The sequence below is a fragment of the Prorops nasuta genome, unplaced genomic scaffold, assembly GCF_024137725.1.
Source record: "Prorops nasuta isolate Cenicafe-Biocafe unplaced genomic scaffold, Cenicafe_Pnas_1.2 PNAS00004, whole genome shotgun sequence".
Taxonomy (NCBI): Eukaryota; Metazoa; Arthropoda; class Insecta; order Hymenoptera; family Bethylidae; genus Prorops; species Prorops nasuta.
In genome coordinates this window covers 31376-48605 of record NW_027116801.1, presented here as the reverse complement: position 1 = coordinate 48605, position 17230 = coordinate 31376, and the positions used below count along the sequence as shown (strand labels likewise).

The 17230-nt window shown below is 31.0% G+C and overlaps 5 protein-coding genes across 10 annotated transcripts; 3 read left to right on the top strand and 2 right to left on the bottom strand.

The window, feature by feature from the left end:
• Positions 1–375: 375 nt before the first annotated feature.
• LOC136772275 (sperm-associated antigen 7 homolog) lies at positions 376–2122 on the top strand. Of its 3 annotated transcripts, none has more exons than XM_066725146.1 (6): positions 376–555; positions 713–1037; positions 1140–1207; positions 1282–1370; positions 1444–1781; positions 1848–2122. In XM_066725146.1, exons 2-6 carry the CDS (start codon positions 959–961, stop codon positions 1970–1972), a joined length of 699 nt encoding a protein of 232 aa, XP_066581243.1. In that variant the 5' UTR covers positions 376–555; positions 713–958; the 3' UTR covers positions 1973–2122. The 3 variants fall into 3 exon arrangements, with proteins under 3 accessions (XP_066581243.1, XP_066581242.1, XP_066581244.1); XM_066725147.1 differs by having other exon boundaries at positions 427–445; XM_066725145.1 differs by having other exon boundaries at positions 376–1037.
• A 273-nt stretch (positions 2123–2395) lies between these two features.
• Positions 2396–5375, bottom strand: Exo84 (exocyst 84). Of its 2 annotated transcripts, XM_066725143.1 has the most exons (7): positions 5081–5374; positions 4563–4924; positions 4183–4485; positions 3974–4118; positions 3399–3911; positions 2776–3314; positions 2396–2704 (listed from the first exon to the last, which is right to left on the bottom strand). In XM_066725143.1, the coding sequence occupies exons 1-7, from the start codon at positions 5133–5135 to the stop codon at positions 2564–2566; spliced, it is 2058 nt and encodes a 685-aa protein (XP_066581240.1). In that variant the 5' UTR covers positions 5136–5374; the 3' UTR covers positions 2396–2563. The 2 variants fall into 2 exon arrangements, with proteins under 2 accessions (XP_066581240.1, XP_066581241.1); XM_066725144.1 differs by lacking the exon at positions 4183–4485 and having other exon boundaries at positions 5081–5375.
• An 869-nt stretch (positions 5376–6244) lies between these two features.
• On the top strand, positions 6245–11887 carry LOC136772290 (serine-rich adhesin for platelets-like). Of its 2 annotated transcripts, XM_066725171.1 has the most exons (5): positions 6245–7090; positions 7151–8414; positions 8499–8597; positions 8755–8920; positions 9120–11887. In XM_066725171.1, the coding sequence occupies exons 1-5, from the start codon at positions 6547–6549 to the stop codon at positions 11031–11033; spliced, it is 3987 nt and encodes a 1328-aa protein (XP_066581268.1). In that variant the 5' UTR covers positions 6245–6546; the 3' UTR covers positions 11034–11887. The 2 variants fall into 2 exon arrangements, with proteins under 2 accessions (XP_066581268.1, XP_066581267.1); XM_066725170.1 differs by having other exon boundaries at positions 6245–8414.
• Positions 11888–12198: 311 nt separating this feature from the next.
• Positions 12199–13397, bottom strand: LOC136772315 (cyclin-dependent kinase 2-interacting protein). Its single transcript, XM_066725209.1, has 4 exons — positions 13121–13397; positions 12815–13038; positions 12638–12746; positions 12199–12578 (listed from the first exon to the last, which is right to left on the bottom strand). Exons 1-4 carry the CDS (start codon positions 13152–13154, stop codon positions 12382–12384), a joined length of 564 nt encoding a protein of 187 aa, XP_066581306.1. The 5' UTR covers positions 13155–13397; the 3' UTR covers positions 12199–12381.
• Positions 13398–13603: 206 nt separating this feature from the next.
• LOC136772314 (leucine-rich repeat-containing protein 59-like) lies at positions 13604–17226 on the top strand. 2 transcript variants are annotated; one of them, XM_066725208.1, is made up of 5 exons: positions 13604–14031; positions 14114–14173; positions 14236–14358; positions 14432–14651; positions 14722–17226. In XM_066725208.1, the coding sequence occupies exons 1-5, from the start codon at positions 13930–13932 to the stop codon at positions 15216–15218; spliced, it is 1002 nt and encodes a 333-aa protein (XP_066581305.1). In that variant the 5' UTR covers positions 13604–13929; the 3' UTR covers positions 15219–17226. The 2 variants fall into 2 exon arrangements, with proteins under 2 accessions (XP_066581305.1, XP_066581304.1); XM_066725207.1 differs by having other exon boundaries at positions 13607–14031; positions 14719–17225.
• The last annotated feature ends 4 nt before the right edge of the window (positions 17227–17230 follow it).

Here is a 17230-nt window from a genome sequence, read left to right as displayed (position 1 = left end):
ATGGAACCCAATAGCCAGTAATACCAACAATGAGATATAATGTATCTTCTCTCCTCTTCTCCACACGCTTTGATTTAATTGCCCACTTTGATTTTTACTTTTAAACTGTAAAAATATAAGATTATTGAAATTCTTAATCCTAAACAATTTCTTTACTTTTTATTATTTATAAAGATCTATAAAATAATATAATAAATATTTTAAATACGTCGACTTCTTATGCATTTTTTAAAACGATTCAGTTCATCAGGTATACCAATAGCAATTCGAATTTAGAAATAGCATGAACTTTATGTATACATATAGTATACATACACACATACGTATTCTCCATCTCCATGAGAAATAAGCAGTAAGCAGTGGTGAGCAGCGGTAAGCAGTAAGCACTACTAGCAGTAAGCTGCAGTTGCTGCAGTAAGCAGTATTTTTTCTCCGAGAATATCTGGTGTGTGGTGTGCCCCTATTCTGCTTTTGACCTCTGCTATTTCATTTGATTCAGAATTTGTCCTTTTTTTATAACACACTGAGGCTGCTTTCACATGCGGTGTAATTAAGGTGCGTAAACATAACTTATGCTAAAACGTATTAACCAATCAAATCATTTTCGCGATAATACGCAAGCATGCTGCTGGGTGCTGGGCGTATCTTACACCGCATGTGAAGGCAGCCTGAAGCAGTTGCTGACGAGTAATCATGATTGGGTGGTTATTAGTTAGAAGAAGATGAAAGATGCGACAAAATTCACTTTATTGAATACTTTTTGGAGCAGTTAGAAATACTATATAAACACACAAGACTTTCTTAATAATAAAATAGTTTACAGTTTTGACATACATATATTTATGATAGCCATTTGCGTATTTCATGGTATTCACTGGTATCGTAGAGTTTTCATAAACTTCCCGATAAAAAAAATTATTTTTAAAGTAAAAATATTAGTTGTACAAATTTTTTAAATATGGATTTACTTGGCTCCATCCTTAATTCAATGGAAAAGCCTCCGACAATAAGTGACAAGCAAAAGGCTATGATGAAAAGTAAGTCAGGGCATAACCTTTCTTCTTTCCTTTATCATAAGTAAATGACGTGTATCCATATACATATATATATATATATACTAACTTATTTTTATCCTATAGAACAACGTGAAGAATTTCAAAAACAACAAAAAGCTGAAGCCGATAAATTAAAAGTTTTCAGGGAGAAGGTAAAACACATGTAAATTAGACATAAGTAGATTATTTATTATAAATAATTTTTATTTACACAACATCGTGATAGGTCGAGGAAAAAATTAATAAATTTTTGGAAGATGACGCTTTAAAGGAATACAAATTTCCTCCTATGAATCAAATTCAAAGGAGCGTGGTGTATGTTCATTTCAATTATGTATTTCACTATGATGCTTTGTTTTTACTCATTAACTTTATGTATATTTGTCAGACATGACGTAGCAGAAATAGCAAATGTATGGGCATACTCATTTGGTGAGGAAGAAATAGATCGTTACATAATGCTTTTTAAAAGGGAGCATGCGCCTACTGAAGATCAATTAAATGCTTTAAGAAAAGGTGAAGAATGGAATGAAGAAAAGGCTAAAAGATTGGCTGAAGAGAGACAAAGACAAGCTAAAGAAGAAGAAGAAATAGCACGTTCTCGAAAGCGAAAGGATAAATTTGTTCCCAACAGTTATTACAAAGACAAATATCAACATTTGATAGGTAAAGAGGCAGCCCTGGAAGCTGCAAGAAAAACAGAGGCTAATAGTAGTTATGGATGTGGTAAGTAAAAACTAGGTGTTAATATATGCATATATATATTCCTTGATGTATACTTTTCTTTTTCAGTTCCTAGTGAAAATAAAAAAGATCAGCGCAGTATAGAACAAACTTTGGCTGATATACGTGCAAAGAAAAGAAAATTAGAATCAAATAATAGTGTAATAGAAAGTAAAGATAAAAGTTTTGAGTAGTCAAGCTTTTATGAAACTTATAAATTGTATTTAACTAACGTAAAGTTTGTAAATATTTTGTTTATATTAGACTGCATATTCTGTGGCAATATGAGTTGTTAAGTAAATTTAGAAAGAGCTATGTTTCCAAATAAAAAACTCTTAAGATTATAGATTTGAATGTTTCCAATCTCTTCAAGATTCGTGCTTTTAGATATTGAGTTACAACTTTATTAAATTAATTTATATGTAAATGAATGTATTTCTTTGCATAAAAATAAAATAAACGCTTGTATATTTACAGTATTATACAAATTTTTATATTTGATTAATTTTTTTTGCATTATATTAAACATTATTTCTTTCTCCTTTAAGAAACTTAAAATAGTTTGTATTTTGAGTAGTGGCACTGCGTTGTTTCAAATACATAACATCTTTCTTAGATAATTTATTAAAATATTTTATTACTGATTTTACGAATGTTTGATGAGATATTTTGAATTGTCTTTTCATTTGCATCATTGGAATTTATTATTACTGGCAACTATTGTTTAGTAGGCTATCAAAGACACTTGAGGAATTAGGTGTAAATCGACTTAAAGTTTTTAATAGCTATACAGATTCGAAATTAATTTGTTCTTTTAAAATAATTAGTTTATGGAATTTTTTATTCGTTACCGATTTATATAATTCTAATGCTTGGTCAAGAACAACAGAACGTACATACTCTGCATTATCTAACATGAAATCCCTCTAAAAAGTAAAATATAAAATTAATAATTTATTATTCTCTATTTATACTGACTATAACTTTTTAAAATTACCTTTCGTCCAAGAAAAGTATTCGCAATGGATGTTGTTAAGAAGCTTATTTCAGTTTGCATTACATTTACCAAAGTATCTTCTATCACAGTCATCAATTCAGGAGTAACTACACTCAAACAATCCATAGTAAAAGTGATATAAAATTTTGAGAACTGAAGTAAATTGTTAGTTAATGATATCCAATAATCGTTAGCTACATAAGATCTTGGTATGCCTATTCCAAGTTCATTAAACTCTGATAGTAGCTTACTATGATTTTGACTCGTAAAATTTGACGGTTCCCAAGAGTCTTTATTATTCTTTATATTTTCAATATAATTATTTGCTGTTTCTTGCACAGCTTTAATCACAGGAGTTCTAAGCTGTCCATCCAGCTGATAACGAAAGTCCATTCCAAGTTGTGTAAGCTGGTCGCAATGACACCTTACTGCTCTTATACTTTTAACTAGTACATGAAGAGAAACTTGTGGATGAAAAAGCTGCTTCACTAAGTATGTTGTTAAATGCTTTACTTCCTGACTGCACCAAACTACCAATCCTATCAAAACGAAAAAAGTTAATTCAATTAATAATTGCACTTGCTAACAATTGCATAATGTGTTTTTACAGTAAACTATATTACCCGATGTACAATTTGTTGATTGTGGGAACAATTTCAAAAATTCTCTAGACATTTCTACAATATTGCTAAAGGCAATTGCACTGAGTTGACTGACATATGATACTGTAGCACCTTCCTTTTTAATCCTTTTCAATCTTGCTTTCAGTACTGCGCTACAAAATCTTAAATACAAATGGCAAGCTTGAGCACTTCTGTTTAGTTGTATTAAGAGTCTGACAATACGTCTAGCACTTCTTAAACCTCCACCTTGTATTGACTTTGCTTCAGCACTAAACTCTAATTCTTTTGTTAAAACATCAATAAGCGAACGATTTCTATCATTAATTTTAACCTGAATTTCACTAATAAACGGAGTCTGCTGAGTATCTCTTATATAACCTCTAGCTTTTTCTAAAAGGCTATATGCCTCTTCAAAATGTCTTTGCGCAATACATGAATCCAAATCTTCTGCTACTTCCAATACCCATTCTGAAGGGATTTCATAATGTTCTGAGTCTTCTGAATCTTCCATACCTAGGAAATATGTTTAAGAAAGTATTTTCAAGTGGCTTATATATGAATAACATACTCTTTACCTAATGTATTTGAATCTAATGACATTGAGCGTGATGGTGCTGCGCAGTTTTCTTTGCTCTGATCCGTCTTATCGGATGGTTCAACATGATTATCTTGAGCCAATTTTGCTTTCTTTGCCTGTTCACATTTATCCAACCATTCTTTCTATAATGGCATATTAAACTCATTAGAACCAGAATAACTATTACTGATTTACAAACACACTTACTTTACTAATAGCAGTTGCACACTGAAACACTCTGGTATCAGGGAAAGCTAATAATTTGAATGCTAGTTTTACAGTACCAAGGTCTCTAACATTAACAATAGCTAAACTTTGTAGGTCATACACAGCTTGCATTCGATATCTAGGGGGACCTCTCCTCCCACCAGTAGCTAACCAAGACGCTATCATAACAATATCATTAAATAAGTAGGCATGAACTCTTTTTAATGGTGTTCCTTCAACGGGATCTAATTCTAGCAGTGACCCTTCATGTATGCATACACGGCCAGGGGTTTCAGCTAAGCTCTAAGGATGAAAACATTCTATTGCTTTAAATGCAAAACTAGTCATTAATATGTAAAGGGTGTTATTTAAAAACTGACCATAGCCCCTTCCACATTTTCCAGTAATTTGACCAGTTTTTGTTTTTGCTCTTCCTCTTTTGAAACAGGATCATTTGAATTCTCTTGGCAAGATTCAGTTAATTCCTCAAAAGTAACACCCATTGCTCTAGTTGATCCTAATGTACTTAAGAGAGATCTTTGTTCACTTAATAGCTGAGATAATTGATACATCTCACTCTCTAAGTGAGAAATTTCTTTCGCCGTCTCAATAAATTGCATATAGTTTTGATACACATTTTTTTTAAGCTGAGCGGATGTATTATCTGCAAGTTCCTGGATTTTCGCACGTTGCTTTCTCAATTCATCAGCCCCGACGCATTGAGCGCTAAGATCTTTTACAACTGAAAATAATCGTACGTTATAACAGTTAATTTATGGCCTAGTGATAAGTTGAATAAGAAACAAATATGTTCAAAAAGATATTATAGGATGTTTCATAACATATAATTATAATAATTCATTCAGAACATGAACGAATAAATATTAATAAAAATTACATTTTTCGGGATTAAAATCGTCTGATGCAAAATTCTTTGCCATATTATCAGCCATTGCAGTAAAATTGTAGTTCGCAAAATTATTTTTTAAATGGTTATTGAAGTATATTGTTATAATTATTATTTAGTTTAAGTATTACAGTGCATTTTAAAAAGTTTATATGTCATTATTACAGATTAGCACAGTGATAGAACTACTTATTTGACACTTCTTCCATCCTCCTATTGTTTTCTAACATGGTCCTAAGCCTAACACTCCTAACAACCTAACCCACCCCCCAACACAAGTTTAAAGAGTTACTTCTCCCCTTTCCTTTCCCTCTTGCAATTTTTTATGGATAAGTTGGATCGTGTTCCGTTATTAACTGTGAATATTGAAAATCTATCATTTGTGTGACGTTAAATATAGTTTTTAGTTCTGGCAATCAATAACGGAACACGCCACATGACACTAACGTTAACCAACAATATTTTCTCCGTGGCATACTTCTTAACGGGAATCCGTATACCGACATTACAGGGGGAAAACTATTTTGCATGTAGCGTCGTCATTTGTTGATGGATTGTAAAGTTATTTCAGGTTTTTGGAAATGCCAGAAGCTTATCTACTAAGTTACGTAGGAAAATTAACCAAAAATGAAACAAAATTTTTGTTTAAATAAATATATTATCATTATTGAGAAACAACAATTAAATCGCAAAATCCCCCAACGTACTTTACTAGATAATGTTCATACGTTTCCAAAAAGTCCACATAAATGCAAATCCGGCAAGAAATGACGATGCTGCATGCGAAATAAATAATGGAAGAATTTCGTGTTGGCGACTTCCCGAACACGAAATTCTTCCATTATTTATTTCGCATGCAGCATCGTCATTTCTTACCGGATTTGCATTTATGTGGACTTTTTGGAAACGTATGAACATTATCTAGTAAAGTACGTTGGGGGATTTTGCGATTTAATTGTTGTTTCTCAATAATGTTAATATATTTATTTAAACAAAAATTTCTTTTTCATTTTTGGTTAATTTTCCTAACGTAGCTTAGTAGATAAGCTTCTGGCATTTCCAAAAACCTGTAATAACTTTACAATCCGTCAACAAATGACGACGCTGCATGCGAAATAGTTTTCGCCCTGTAATGTCGGTATACGGATTCCCGTTAAGAGTTCTCACGCTTTTTGCACATATAGGTTTTCTGTTTGTAGGTTGGTCACTATAGAAAGTTGGTGTTTCCGACTTCTTTCCGACATCGCTTTACTACATGCTTTGGCTTTTGTATAGGTGTATAGGAGTATTTGGGTAAACGCGTGGATTTGTGTAGTGCGCTGTAATGTATAACCAATTTTCGACACAACTTAAGTAAATTTAACAATATTGGACATTGGTTATTTGAAATATGAAATTTTCTGTTTCGAAGACCATAATAATACTTTGAGAGCAGTTATAATCAAATAGAATTGGATATGGCCGAAATTTCAAACTCTACTGTGTTTACAAATGAATCAATACCTTCTAGTAGTTCTGATCTTCTTCAGCAAGCTTTTCAACAAGTTGTAGGTGATGACGATCAAGGAAACGAATTCGTGGCTTTTCTACAGAGTGATGATAATGATTCTCAGACAATTCATCTAACTCCAGCACAAGCAATGGCATTGGGGTTAACCTTTGAAGTTAACCCTAACCAAGAGGTTACATACCAACAGGTTGATGATAGCAATGTTTCTGGCATTCAAGAAAATCTTATTAGGCAAGAGAGCTCTATTGTAGAGGAGCAAACTTCTCTTTCTACGTCCAGCACTATTGCTTTAGAGCAACTAAACTTTCAAACTGGTGATACTCACAAAAATGATGTTGGCTCATTAACAAAGTCTGGTAACATAAATTTCGAGGAATGGCACATTCACGATATTTCACATGGCAGAGGTTTACAAGAACATAATATTGATAATGGTATACGTTTAAGTGGAATTAATTTACAAGGACAGAACGAATGCTGCTCACAAATAGGTATATCAGCTAATAGTTGTACAATTCGAGAAGATTTAAATGCTCAAACGTTGATTTTAGACCAGACAGAGTTACATACCCTCAAAAATGGAGATGTTCAAGTTCAAGCATCCTCTAATAGTAATGCACAATTTACCAATGAACAAAATATAGTACAAAATCAACAGAAGAATATAATATCAAACTCTCAAGCACAAATACTACAAAAATTACCAGTGTTATTACCATCGTCACAGTTCATTATAAAACCAGCGCAAACAATTTTAAAACCAAATAAAAATATTAGATTATTACACAGTTCTAATAAAATTTCAAATGCTGTTGGAAATCAATATAATACTATGCATTCTATTGCTAATAATATAAGCTCCAATTCACTATTGTTTTCTAAAGCAACAATGGTCAATACTTTACAGCCTCAAATCGTAAAGGCCATGCCGGATACCACACAACTTATTAATGCTAATGCTGTTTCTTCACAAATATTAGCTGGAGCTTGCCAAATCACAAATCAAGATGTTAATCCTACACAAATTTCTAATGCAGTTCTAAACAATATTTCAGGAGCAGCACAAAATATAATAGTGTCACCTATTCGTTTTTCACCATTAGTTAAATCATCACAAACATCATCTTTCAAAGGAAATGTTCAACAATTTTTAACACCAGTGGGTAAACCCTCTTCTAATAACGTTGCTAAAACTTCACAAATCATAACAAATTCAGGTGCAGTGCCTAATGTTCATTCAACATTTTTAAAATCATTGCAAATCCCTTCCCAAGTGATAAAAATGCCTGGAAACATTGGAAAAAAAGGAGTAACAACAACAACTGCAAAGAACATGCTTCAAACAAATTCTCCTGTTGTAATTAGATCTACTTCAATTGTAAAGGCACAAGACATAAAGGCAGTTAATACAAACTCTACATCTATTTTAAGATCCACACAGAATCCATCTACTGTATCAATATTAAAACCTCAAAAAAAGTTTGTTTTTAAGAATGCTAATAAACAAAATATTAATATTAATTCTCAAAATATTGGTAATATCACAAATGGGTTAAAGAATTTAACACAAAAATCTGTTTCTCAAATTAATGGTACGTGTGGTAATGCCAATATAATACAAAATGGTATTACCAAGCAAAAAAATAATTCTGTTTCTAATGGTACATCCGGTAGAGTACAAAGAAAATCTAAACCTACCACAATTAATATGGTAAAACCATCGGAGATTACTTTAGAAGCTACAGATACAACAAAGCCATTAGGATCAAGTGAAAATCCTATACAAATTGTTCAGCAAGGTCAAACATTTCATAGGTAACTGAAACAAAATATCTAATAGTTGTTGTAGAAATGATTCGCATACTTGAACTAAAATATATATTAATTTGTTAAATATAGTGTACAACGTTTAACCCAGACACAGCTAAAGCAAATTGCACATGTTTTACAGCAACGTAGTCAGGAAGCAGTTAATTCAAATGAAAGAGTTGTTTACAGGTTTGTTCTACAAAAGTCTTGTTTTCTTGAGAGTATAAATTTCAAGGGCTAGCACATTGTACACAGGCTTAGATTCATAAAAGTTATATTCTGATCCTTGATATATCTGGTGCTGTTTTTTTTTCAGTCTATTAATTAAATTATCTTATTTATACAGGGTAGTGTTTCCAGAAGAACTTGATTTGCGAATAAGGAGTCCAGGAAATTTAGTAAAAAATCGTACCGTGGGTAAACGTGGTAGACCTAAAAAAAATTCAATCAGATCTTCTGTACTCCCACCAAAACCAACTCCAATTCCTGATGATGAACAGGAAGAAATTAAGGTTAGTATTGTTGGGTTAATTCTTAGCTGACCATGTTTAATCTATCCCATATAGCACCAAATAACTTAAAGGCATCTTTTAGGTGTCTTTTAGTCAATTGCATGATTAAATTATGTCTATAGGATAACTTTTAGTCAAGTGTGCTATATGAGTAATAAAATAGTATATTTATTTATAAGTTATTATTATATTTTAAAAGGATGAACGGAAGAAGGTAGTGGCAAGAACGCGTTCTGGTAGACTATCAAGGCCCCCTAGACACATGGTACGAGACTATAAACACTTGCATCATTTAGATTTCTTGCAACCAGATTTAGATGATTCAGATGGTGGTTACAGCGACTATAATACTAACAGTGATAAACTGGAAGATGAAGAATCAGCTAAAGATTTACTGACAGGTCTAGAAGTTCCCAAACGAAAAATTTCAGATCATTTTAGGTGCCCTACCTGTAATAAAATTTATTTAGGAAGGACTAGGATGGCTAGGCATTTTGAAATGCATCCTGATCATGGCAGTCCAGAACAATTACCTCCTTCAACACCAGATCCTGAATTGAAACAAGCTAATGGTCAAGATCCATTGAAGCGCAAGGGCAAAAAACGTGGTCCATGGGCTTATGTTACACCCGAAGCAAAGTCGGAACGAAGACAGATTAAATTAAAAGAGGCTATATCAGTATGCGAAAATGTAGAAATAATTAAAATAGCTACAAAGCCCGTACTTAATGCGCAATCGCTATTTGATCTGCTTGTTTCAAAATCCGAGAACAATGTAAGAAATTTTTTAAACGAACTAAAACAATTGATGAACAAGGTACGTGAAAAAGCTGGAATTATGTTAACTGCAGCTAATGAGGAAGAAGAATGTCATAACAAGAATTTAATTGACATTAGTGAAGAGCTTCTCTGCGATGCATTAGGGTTAAATCCAGGTATTTATAAAATTAATAATGCAGCTTTGAGGAATACGGAAGAATCATTACCAAATGAGTATAGTACTGACGATCCTCCCCTTAAAATGCAAAAATTGACTCACTCGGAAGAAACGAAAGATAATGCTGAGGAACGGATGTCCAGTGGGTTTTCAGAAAGTTCAGATTTAAGCGTATCAGATTTTATTAATGAAAGGAGAAATGACGCACTGACCAATCCAACTTGCCCAGAAGTTTTGTCAGCATTGACATTGATGCGAAGAAATCCGAGTTTAGTAAATAATATTAAAGCAAGTAAATCTAATAATGTGTCAAAACTTTTAATTTCAAATCCTGAAATTCAAAATCAAATTTCTGATAATCCTGGGTTTCAAAAGGTTGATATCAATACATCGAAATTGCAGAGCTTTCAGAAATTGGAGGCTTTGAAAGGACTAAATAAATTAAGAGATAATTTGGATTCAGTAAATTGTAATTCAACATTTTCTAAGATTGAAAATAATTATGAACCAAAGTTGCAATCTATCGAAGAAGCACTTATTAAGTTAGAGCCTATGGAGCAAAACTATGCAAAATTAGAGGCTAAAAGTAATTCCTCATATCAAGAAGAAAATGCAAGTAGTTATATAAAAGTGCAAAAAGAGTTAAACAGCAAAGAAAGTGATACTGAGAATTTTTCGAAAGATTTGGACAAATTGATGACAGATACAGTACCAATGACTAAATCAAGACCAAATTCCATTAAAGCTGAAGTATCATCTATAGACGTCTCGACGTCTAAAATATCACCTACCTCAATATGTAAAATAACAGATGGTCTACCTATCCTACAAGATTCAGCACCAATTATTTCAGCAAATTGCAATACTAATATATTTGGTGGTTCGGAAAATATTGATATGAACAAAATAACACAATATGATCATATAACTCACTTAGACATTTTAAATACAAGCGGGACTATAGATAAGAATTTATTAATAGATGAAAAATTAGTTGAACAACTACATTTAGTTGATCAATCCAATTTGGTTGATGAATTGGTATCTGAAAGATTAAAAAATATTATGGCTGATAACATTTTGGAAAGTAATTTAATACCTAGTAATGCTAACTTAGACGCAGAACTTGATTTTGAAGTGTTAAGTGAAGAATTTAATAGGGATACTAGAAGTTGATTTTTGGATAAAATTCCAAAAATAATTTACTCTATAATAAATATACATATATATACAGTGTATAGTAATTTTCGCAGTTGTTTGAAATTGTACATGATTTAGATGTAACTGGTGTAGATATTTCTTACAAATGAACCTATTTCTCAATTTTAACGAATTTTTGTATATTCCGTTGCATTTGATTCATTTAAATGTATACTATCTTCTCTGTTTATTTTCAATATGTATATAATAAACATGGGTTTCGGTTCGATTATTTTATGGAAATAATAGCTGCGTATGTACAGGATTACTCAGCGCTTACTAAATGCTGACCAAATGACTAAAATTAATCAATCACGACGCGTATTTTACTATAGCGATGGGTTGCCTGCGCGCAACTACATATATAATTTGTAGAATAAATTGCAGAGATCTGATAAAGGAAAATTCATTACAAAACAGAAGTATCTATCAATTGAAGTTTGAAATGCCTAATATGTAAAAGTGCAATTGCTTAAGTTTAATATTATAGTTTTCATTATGATTATAATACAGCTTGTAGATATTAAGGTTTGCATATAATTGTTTTCATATTCATAAGCATATTCCAACTATGCTTATGATGTATAGCTAAACTTGTGATTCCAGTCATGTTATTCCTTAACTATATATATAGTAAGTAATAATTGTATAGTTATAATATTAAATATTCTATTTTTGAGAATCAGTATAATATCGATTTTTCATACACACAGTATACTTTAATAATAAGCAGATTTTAAAAATTTACATAACAAACAGAACATAATTACACCTGTATTTCTCAAAAACCATTATAAACCCAATATTTGTGGTAAAGAATAATATGTAAAAATTATATTTAATTGGCCTATATATATATATATATATATTTATATGTATATGTATATATTTTTATGTCATAATTATATTTTATTTTGTGGTTAAACTGCACTTAATCAAGTCACAATAAAAATGTGAGGATTATGACAATGAACTAACTTCTTTATTTACATTTCAATACACCAATTTATTTCCTGAAAGAAAATTAAACCAAATTTAAAACAGCCTTCTACAATAAACTCCATTTTTTTTTATCAATAATACGCATTTACAATTTAATTTAAAGACTTATACAATGATTTAACAATTTTAAAACACTATCCTTTTCAAAAATTTTGTTTAGGTATTTGATGATCTTGGAAAATGGGCAATTTGAAAAAATCATTAATTTTAGATGTAGGTATTGACTTTATTTATTTTATAAAATTAAATGGAATGAGTACAAAAAGTGGCTCTAAATTTTTACTTATGATTTCTACATAATTTTGTCCTATATGCAAATGTGCTACCTATGCCCAGTCTCAATCAGTAATGACTCTAATATTATGGAAAGATTATAAGGTAGAAAAGGTTGATGTACCCAGGCAGCAAGATGTAGCATTTTGGTAGATTCTGAAGAATAATGAGCTATATTTTCATAAATTTCACGTTTAACTTTGGCTTCGTTATTAAATGCTTTGTGTATTATTTCAGTCACATTGCCTGAAAATATACAAACTTTACTCATACATTCATAAATGTAAGTAATAAAGTTTACTTACTGAACGAAGAAATTGGCCACGATTTAAATAATTTATCTGGCAGCCTGTGCAGAGCAGAAATATTTTTAACTTGATCATTTATTTGTGACAAGCTTTGAATAATCTGATCCTACAAAAATAAACATATTTATTTTTATTTAAAATGTACAAATTTTAAACAAAAGCCTTTCTTCTTACTAATGAGCTACAGATTTCTTCTAATTTATCACATTGTCCTTGTACATCTTGGGTATAAACCTCAGCTGACTTTAAATAACAAATTGTTTTTAAAATAGACAAGCCACGCAAATGTAAATTATTCCATTGTTGTATGTTATTGTGGACATCTACAGCCATATCTCTTAAAATTCTAGGTATCCCTGTTAAATTCTTACCTTGAGCAATTTTAGAATTAGTTGGGCCTAAAAGATATGGTTTTTAATTTGAAAAAAAAAAATATTCATGATACTTTCTAATAAATAACAATTATAAAAATGAACTTACTAGTAATAACAAGTTTTTCCATCATTGACTGCATTGACAATTATACACACGCGGCGCATGCACGTGGGAGAGAAAACAGTGTTCGTAAACGTAAGAAAGAATTCTGATATGGCGTCTCTAAATACATCAGTAGTGGGATTCTGTAACCCTTAAAGTTCTGGGGCCACCAGTTTTGTTTTAAAGCTGGTTCAAGTTAATTATGCTATACTTTATGTCACGTAGAATACAGCATAATTAACTTAATCCAGCTTAAACAAGACTTATGACACCGGGCCTTAGGCCCGTATGTGTGTGTAGTATGTACATATGTATGTATGTTGAGGTGGACGAAAACCATGTACTACATACATACATATCGATTGCTTACGTGGAGACTGCAGGAGATGCATGGTCGATGATATACGAATACGATACGAGAGTACGACGGTCGACCGGTCGAAGGGCGCCGTCACCACCGTCACCACCGTACCGTCACCGTGCACAACACGACAGTCACGACACTGCACGATCGCCACGATCGAATCATACGAAATATTGTGTGAAAACGAACGAGACATACACCAATTAAGTTGTTCGAGCAATTATAATAACAAATTAAAATTTTAAACAAACGATAGTTTATTCTGTTTCGTCTCATTTGATATGATTTTAATAATTTTATTACAGTGTGTGTGAATATATATATTTCAATAGTATTTTGCTTATGTTGAGAAGTAGATTCTTGATAAAGCATGTAATAAAGTAGTAGTTTTTACAAAATAATAAGATATTTTCATTGTGATTGTATCATTCTAAAGAAAACTACGAAAATGACAATCAAAATGAATTTAAAAACAATCAAAGACAAGGTTAAAGATGAAGTACTCAACCTTAGTGTCAGCGAGCTGGAAGACGTCCCTGTTAAAGAGATTGTTAGTATTACATCCAGCTTTAAATTAATTTTTATTAAATTTTCAGTAAAGAAATAAACAATTTTAATCTGATGAATTACAGGCTACACTGAGGAAAGTGACAAATTTAGATTTATCGGGCAATATGATTGCTTCGTTACCCGTAGGTATCTATTCGTGATTAAAATTACTTTTTGAATTAATGTTTTTGGTATTCTTTTGTAGAAAAATTTTGTGACTTTGACACAAATAGTGAAGCTTGATCTAAGTAAAAATATGTTGGCTGAAATACCCGAGGATATAGGAGAAATGAGGCAATTGAAGTATTTGGATCTTTATGCCAATAAGGTTAATATTAAAATATTATAATATAATACAATGTATAATGAAAGCTTTTATGTTCTACCTTTGTTTAATTCAGATAAGCAGGCTACCTCTGAGTATGAGCGAATTGAAAAATTTGAAATGGCTCGATTTAAAAGACAACCCATTAACACATGCAGTATCTATGGTAGCAGGTCCTTGTAATAACAATAAGGATTGCCAAATGTGCGCCAAGAATATTGTCTCATATTTAACCACCCTCAAGATTCAGCTAGAAGAGAAAATGGAAGAACAAAAAAAAATAAATTTAGAAACAGGTAAATTACTTACTTATATTTTTTGCATATCAAATTTCTCTTACAACTATGTTGTATTATATGTTAGCAGAACAAAAACCTGAGGAGAAAAAGAAGGAATCAAAGAAGAAAAAGAGAAAGAATGCTGAAAAGCAAAGCTCAAAACTAAATCTTACGAATAATAGCAAAAAGGACTTCAATGATGTTAGAAACGAAACCCTCTCTACCGAATCGAACAAAACAAAATCATGTAAGAATCAGAAATCAACAAAAATCGCATCCTTAAGTGGTGTTCTATGCAAATTTTTAGCTTTTACGGTATTGGTCACATTTGTCATGGCTTTTATGAGCACTGTATTTATTACTGTGGCTCCCTTGTATAACAATGAGCAATCTGACATTATTTTTCAATACATAGAAAGAAATACTAATATATCTTTAATAAAATATCACAAGCTGAGTATAGTTTTATTGAAAGATGTTACAGAATATGTTACAAAGTGGTCGAATATAGTTTATAAATTATTTAACGAAACATACGATAGGTATTTTAATGAAATTAATAATACCATTATAGATGAATTATAATGTTTTAAATTGGAATATGATATAAAGATTGTGCTTAATTATGATCATTAAACGTATAAAGTAAATTATTAATAGAATAATTATATTAATTTTATTATATGTAAATCTTATGTTTATCCATTGATAAAGGTAGATATTTATCAAATGTTAACTTTCAGATCAATTTCAAAAGTAATGAATGGTTAAGACATTAAGACTTTTATTTATGTATACACTTTAATAATAAATATATTTTTAATCTTTGCTTCGTATATTTCTATTATTCGTCGAAATAACTTACACAAAATTTGGTATTTGTCGGCGTAAATAGAAATGAAGCTTTATTTTCAATCGATGTGTAAAGGTAGTCTCTTATGGCTGAACTATAAGAGAAACGAGGGGGATATATATGATATATGTCGAGAAATTAGTCAACTATCTCTCTTTGAATCTACGTTGATTATCATTATAATTATCTGATTGATGAGATTGAACGAGTTTATGCTTTTTAGTAATGCACATTCGCACTTAAACCACAAAAAAGCCTTTTTAAAACTATACGTCTGTTGGCAGATAGTAAAGAAATACATGTATTAAAGTGATAATTCTAATTTGAAGATTTGCAGTGAAAAAACTAAAGATAGAATGAAGCCGCCTTTTGTACATAGAGATAATGACTACGATGGTAATGATATTGAGTGGTGCTCCTTTTAATTTGGTCGCCAAAGTTTTTCTAGTAATATGGGTTTTAAAAAGTTTTTTAAAGCTAAATTTAGCTTAAGGATTCATACCATTACGACAATGAAAAAAAGGGTATTTTTATTATGTTTGGGGGTTTTAAATGTATATATCAGTTGAGAAAAATATTGTGCGAAAATTTCATAAAGATCGGAGCAGCCTAAGTATACAAATATGTATTTTTCGCAACTTTGTTTGAGCGTGCTTCCAGTCGTAAGTATTTTGTTATTTTAAAATAAAAGGTAGAAAAAGATCAAGTTCCGGCCATAGCTACGCTCATATCGAACCTGAATCAACTATATAGTCTATATGGCTGCTTTTTGCATTTCAGACAAGTCTTTCCTCTAAAATCATATATTTAGTAGACATATTGTTTTGTTCTGAGGAGCTGTGTTCGATTGCTGGCCAATTTTAAAGAAATTTACTATGCAAAGGGAATAAAGAATAACTGTTTTGTATATGTGTGAGAAGTGTGTTTTCCCATAGAATCTAATAAAAAAAATCACTCGCTCTACGAGTAATAATAATAGTTACTCTGCAGGGGGATTTTACGATGAGAAATTCTGAAAAACGGCTTATTTTTGTCGTGCTTCTAGAGTCTGTAGTGGGCATGATATGAATCATGAATAGTCTGAATTGCTTAGAAGCAATAGGCTTGAGAATATTAAAGATATGCTAGCTTACTTATAGAATAAAGAATAAAAAAAAGTCAACGCGCGCATTTACTAGTGCAAAATCTTTGGCTATTATTAATATATACCATATAATAGAGCTTGAAGATTGTCATTGAATATACAGTAAGCTTAATTGTTCATATAGGAATAAAATACCTAATACTGACATAATATTTTTCAATATTATTATTATATGTATATTAGGGTGGTCGTTAAAACAAATTTTTTTGATGGATCCTTAAAAAACACTAGTATTTGATGAGAAACTACAGTGGTTGAAACCTGCGGCCTGACAAATGATGGAAACACGTGCCTCATTGCGATCAAATATAATTTTTGAAGAATTTTACAGTTTTTCGCTGATAACTCATTAAATATTCGATTCTATGAAAAGATGCATATAACCTTTTCTCTGCAGAATTAAATTCTACATAATAAAGGTTCTATACATTTTTCTTCTAGAATGCATACTAATCGAGATATTTCTGAAAAATCGATCCTCTTGTTCGTTTATACACATTATATTGATATGTTTATATGAATAATTATTTTTAGTTTACCTTACAATTAACATATTTTATTAAATTAAGAGAAATAAAATGTGTAACTACAGCGAAATAA